General features: G+C 55.7%; 1 protein-coding gene across 1 annotated transcript in view; it reads right to left on the bottom strand.

The window, feature by feature from the left end:
* The window catches only part of ABCC3 (ATP binding cassette subfamily C member 3), a 66,333-nt gene that overhangs the window by 38,421 nt on the left and 23,126 nt on the right, over positions 1 to 4,786 (bottom strand). Inside the window, 3 exon segments of the mRNA XM_006153617.3 lie at positions 2,549 to 2,740; positions 3,908 to 4,027; positions 4,681 to 4,742. Coding sequence (XP_006153679.1) covers positions 2,549 to 2,740; positions 3,908 to 4,027; positions 4,681 to 4,742 — 374 coding nt within the window.

A 4,786-nucleotide genomic window follows, 5' to 3' on the forward strand; every position in this document is an offset into this window, starting at 1 on the left:
AATAAATAAAGTTAAATAAAAATAATAATATAAATAAAATAAAATAAATGGGGCCGACAAGTGGCATGGCGGTTGAGGTGCTGGACTCCCACATGGTAGACCACGATTTGAATCTTGGACCTGGTGGCTTGCACTCTCTCTCTCTCTCTCTTTCTTTCTCTCCTCTCATCAAATTAAAAAATAATAAAATTAAACAAATATATTTTTAAATGAAATAAATGATGCTTCTAAAAAGAGAGATAAAGGAGAGAGAGATTTGTGTGTAAATACATAGACACGCATGTGGAGGAGAGTGCCATGTGAAGACTGAGGTCGATGGGTGTTGTGTTTACATGTTAGGAAGGCCAAGGACCGCCAGCAGCTACCAGAAGCTAGCATAGAGGCATGGGACAGATTCTCACTCAGAGCCTTTGGAAAAACTCTACCCAGGGCACCCAGTGGCATGGTGAAGACAGCTGGATCCCACATGGCCAAATGCACAGTTCGAGTCCCAGACCCAGCAGCTTGGGAAAAAAAAAAAAAGATACATGTACATGCATGCCCAAAATCCTGACAGGAGAATGGAGGAGAGGGGACTGCAATGTGGCCATCACCCCTGGGGGCCACTTTCTCACTTTTGTTCTCTGTCTGTCTCTGGCAAGCTCAAGCATCCTAAAATAAATTAAAACAAAATGAAACCCCAAAAGCTACCCTATCCACATCTTGATTTCAAATTCCTCTGCTCCAGAACTGTGAGGGAACGCTTCTCTGTGGTTTTCAGTCATTCAGTCTGGTCAGTTGTCCCGGCAGTCAGAGGAAACGAACACACCTTTCTAGATAGCACCTGTCTAGACCACCGCAGCCCATCCACAGGCTCCTTTCCTGACCGCTTTCTTCCCTGGAGGCCACTCCTTCCCAAGGCCTGCTCCATGCACTCTGCTCCACCCTCCAGGTTCTGGGAGGGCCAAACTGCAGAGGCAGGGCCCTGGGCTTCCACCTAGTACAATCTGCTCTCTCACACAGTCTCCAGAGAGCTGGGAGTCTCCCCTAGAAGGGCCCACCAGCACCTCTGGGTGACAGACATGCCAGGACTCAGCTCCCCACTGCACTCAGTCTCAACAGAGCCTCTTCCTCCAGATGCCCTGGCAGGGACCCGGGTTGTCCGTGACTCCTCCGTCTCCCTGGCACACGCGCCTCTCTTCTGAATCCTTTCCCTTTCCTGGCCTGGCCTGGCTCTCCCTGACTAGTTGGCCCCCTTCCATCTGGCCACTCTGCCTACGTCTACACTACCTACAAAGAGAGCCTGCCGAAATGCAGAGCAGACGCCCCTCCCTGGCTCAGCTGCCCTTGGCTCTCCTTCCTGCCCCTCCCTCTGATTACCTTTCCTCTGGCCTTCGCGAACACCTGGAAGTCCTGAGTCATGCTGAGAAGGCCTTTGTGACTGGGTTCCCTGCTCTGCCTGCATTCACCTCCTCACCCTTCCAAACTTAATCGCCTCCTGCACTAACCAACCGCCGCCTGCGTTGGCTCCCCAGCCACTCCTGGGGTTCTTCAGACACCTGAGTATGCCTGCCCTGAGTATATGTGACCCAAGGTATTCTTTTTTCTTTCTTTCTTTCCTTCTTCTTGTTCTCTCTTTTTTTTTAAATTTATTTATTTTTATTATTTTTGGCTAACGGGCGTGGGCACTCACTGGAGGCAGAGTGAGATGCAAAGTGAGAAAGCACCTTGCAGTGAGGGGATGGCCACTGTGCAATCCCTTCTTCATTCTCCTCTTGGAATTTTGGGCATTCATGCACACACACCTGGTCTGTTTTTTAAGCCGCTGGTTCTGGGACTTGAACCACGCAGTTGGCCATGTGGAATCCAGCCACCTCAACCATGATGCCACTGGCTGGCCCACTCCCACTGTATTCTATTGATTTATACCTTGGCTATTTTCTCCCAGACTGTAAGACCAGGTCTGATCGCTCTCTGGATCCTTAGTGTCTAGCCCTGTCCTGCCACCCTGGAGGATCTGTGACCGTTCCTTGAGTGAATGAATGCGTGCATAGAGGGGCAAGGCGTGGGGGCTCAGCTGCTGAAGCTCTCCTCCCCACCCTCTCCTCTGAGAGCTCCATGTAGTCCAAGCCCCTCATGTGACAGATGACAGAGCCCGATGGTGGTGGACCCAGCACCGTGGCTGAAATTCAGAGCTCTGGACCCAGATCAGACTTCATCTCCACCAGTCGTGTGCCCTGGGCACTTCGCCTCTCTGAGTCTCTGCTTCCTCACCTGTTAAATGGGAGTAGGGCTCCTCCCTGTAGGATTGGTGGGAAGGTTTAAAAAGAGAATGCTTGCTAACATAGCCACCACGGAGTCCGTATCTAGCAAATGTAAGTTAGACGTGAATGGGGAAACCAAGGTACAGAAGTAATGGGCTTGATCACAGAAAGCAGAGAGAGCCTCTTCCGTTCCTGGTCTGAGGTTCTTTCTCACTATATGTCGTTCCTCCTTCTGGGTCTAACCTAGCGGCAGTCAGCCAGCCCCCTCCCCAGGGAAAGGCTGCGGCGGAGGGTGTGTGGGAGACCTGAGCAGCTGTGGGTTGACGAAGGATAGCAGGTTCTGGACCAGCAAGAAGCAGATGCTGATGAGGAAGCTGGAGCCATAGGTGGCCAGCAGGGCCCGCAGGAAGGAGGGCTCCCGTCGCCTGGGCAGGGCTCCTAGCAGCTTCTCGTCCTCACTAGAGACTTTCTTCCCGATTGCTGCTGCAGCCTTCTGTCTGGACCAGGGAGGAAGAAGCAGTGGATGGCAAATGAACTCATGGGTCTCACAAAACCCAGGGTGGGGCTGGGCTGGGGGAAGGGGAGGAGGAAGAGGAGGAGAGAGCTGTTTTTGTGGCCCTCAGAACTGGGAGGGGGACAGATATTGTGAGAACTGCCCAGGTGACTCTGTCTTCAGGGGCTAGAAGGAATCTGAAGGTGTGGCCCAACTGCAACCCCAAGGATCATAAAACCCAGCAATTCTCAGCCGGGGCCACCCCTTGCCTCCCAGGGCTGACTCCAGGAGGATGCAGAGAGGGCAAGGCAGCTGGTGGCCCAGCACTGGGGAGCTGAACAAGGAGGGGTGGAGGCGGCGTGGAGAGACAGACAAGGTGCACCGGGAAGACGGGCCCAGACGCTGCCCAGAGGCTCCAAGGACAGAAGCTGGGGCACTGCTAGGCAGGCCCAAGGCCTTGGCTCCTCTAGGGCAGCCGAGGTCTCTGGGCTGAACAGCACCAACTCCTAGGTTCTGGGTTGGGGGTGGGAGGAAGGGGCCCAATCCTGAGGTCAGCAGTGGGTGCAGAAGTTCTCTCTTGGGCAGTTGGCCAGACAGGCATGCGGGTCCTGGGTAAGAGACTCCAGGGGCCCTTCGCTGGAGGATCATCCAGCCAGCCCTCACCTCCAGATAAGAAGAGGCAGGACTAAGAGAGGAGGCGGCCCAGGCAGGACCAGGCATCTGAGTGTGGGTTTGAACTCTGCCACCACCAACTAGGGGACTTTGCGAGTTCCACTAAATTGCCATGCCTCAGTGTCCCCATCTGACAGGGGACAGGAGAATCTAAAGTGTAGGGCTGGTGAGAAATTAAATGTGCTAATCTACACGTGAAGAGTGTGTCTGGGACAGGGAAAGGGTTCTGAAAGTGTCAGCCATTCTCTGCCCTCGCCTGAGCTGGGAAGATCTGGCCCTATTCAGGCCCACGCTTTCCACCAACTTGCCATGAGCCCCAAGAAACCCCCGACGCCTGCTTCTCCCCCCGCCCCCCCAACACACACAAGGCGATCTGACCCATCTGATCAGATCTACCAACATCTACCAGCGTCCTCTGCCGAAGACCTGGGGATGCCGAGGGTTGGCAGGGTAGGGGCCGGGGACATGGGTACACGGATGACCTCACTGCACTGCCTACTTCTGCTGCCTCTTCCACGCCTCAAGCAGCTGCTGCACCACCACCTGCGAGCGGTCCTCCTCTTTCAGGGACCAGAGGTCCTGCTCCGTCAGGGGGCGCCGGTAGCCGAGGATGACCATCCTGGTGGGGAGAGGCAGGCAGGCAGCCCCACACAGGATCAGAGTTCCACAGCCTAGAGCTCAAGGCTAGTATGTCCAGGGCCCCAGGGACCCCAGTAAGGAGGGAGCTGTGGCCAAGGGAGCTGTCTCCTTTATTCTCGCTATGAACAAGGTCATTGCCTCCTCCCTCCCTTGTCCCTCCTTGGCCCTAGCTCCCCCTAGGCCCTGGAGATAAAATCCGTGCTGGCTGGGGCCCTGCACAAGGACAGGACCCGTGCATTCAGTCCCAGCCTCAGGTGCTTCCTCAGTGCTGTGCGGTTAATGAGCTGTCACCCAGGTCACAGACACAATTATCCTGCTCGAGCCGCTCGCTCAGAGGGGCCGCCGGGGAATGACAAGCGGCAAGCTTATCCCAGACGGGAGAGCTCAGAACACATTATGGTCTCCTTCCAGCCCCTGGGCCTGTCCCCGTGGCCTGCCAGATGCAGGGAGCCAGGCCCGGCCTCAGCATGTAGCACCCCGACGCCGATGGACACATTTCCCCATGCTTGCCTGCTCCATGCCCAGCAGGGTCGGGAGAGCTAGCCAGACCCAGTCCCCCAGGGCCCTGAATGTCTGGGCTGCTCCCCTTCTTCCCTCCCACCTCCCATTTGGCAGGAGGACAAGCCAACTCACTTTGTGAACCACCAGAATGACAGGCGAGAGAGGAAGCCAGCGCTGGCCTCTGGGCAGGGGTTCTGGAAGGAGAGCGGACGGGAGGGGGGGGGGGGGGAGGGTGGCC

Source organism: Tupaia chinensis, unplaced genomic scaffold (assembly GCF_000334495.1).
Source record: "Tupaia chinensis unplaced genomic scaffold, TupChi_1.0 Scaffold000383_1, whole genome shotgun sequence".
Taxonomy (NCBI): Eukaryota; Metazoa; Chordata; class Mammalia; order Scandentia; family Tupaiidae; genus Tupaia; species Tupaia belangeri.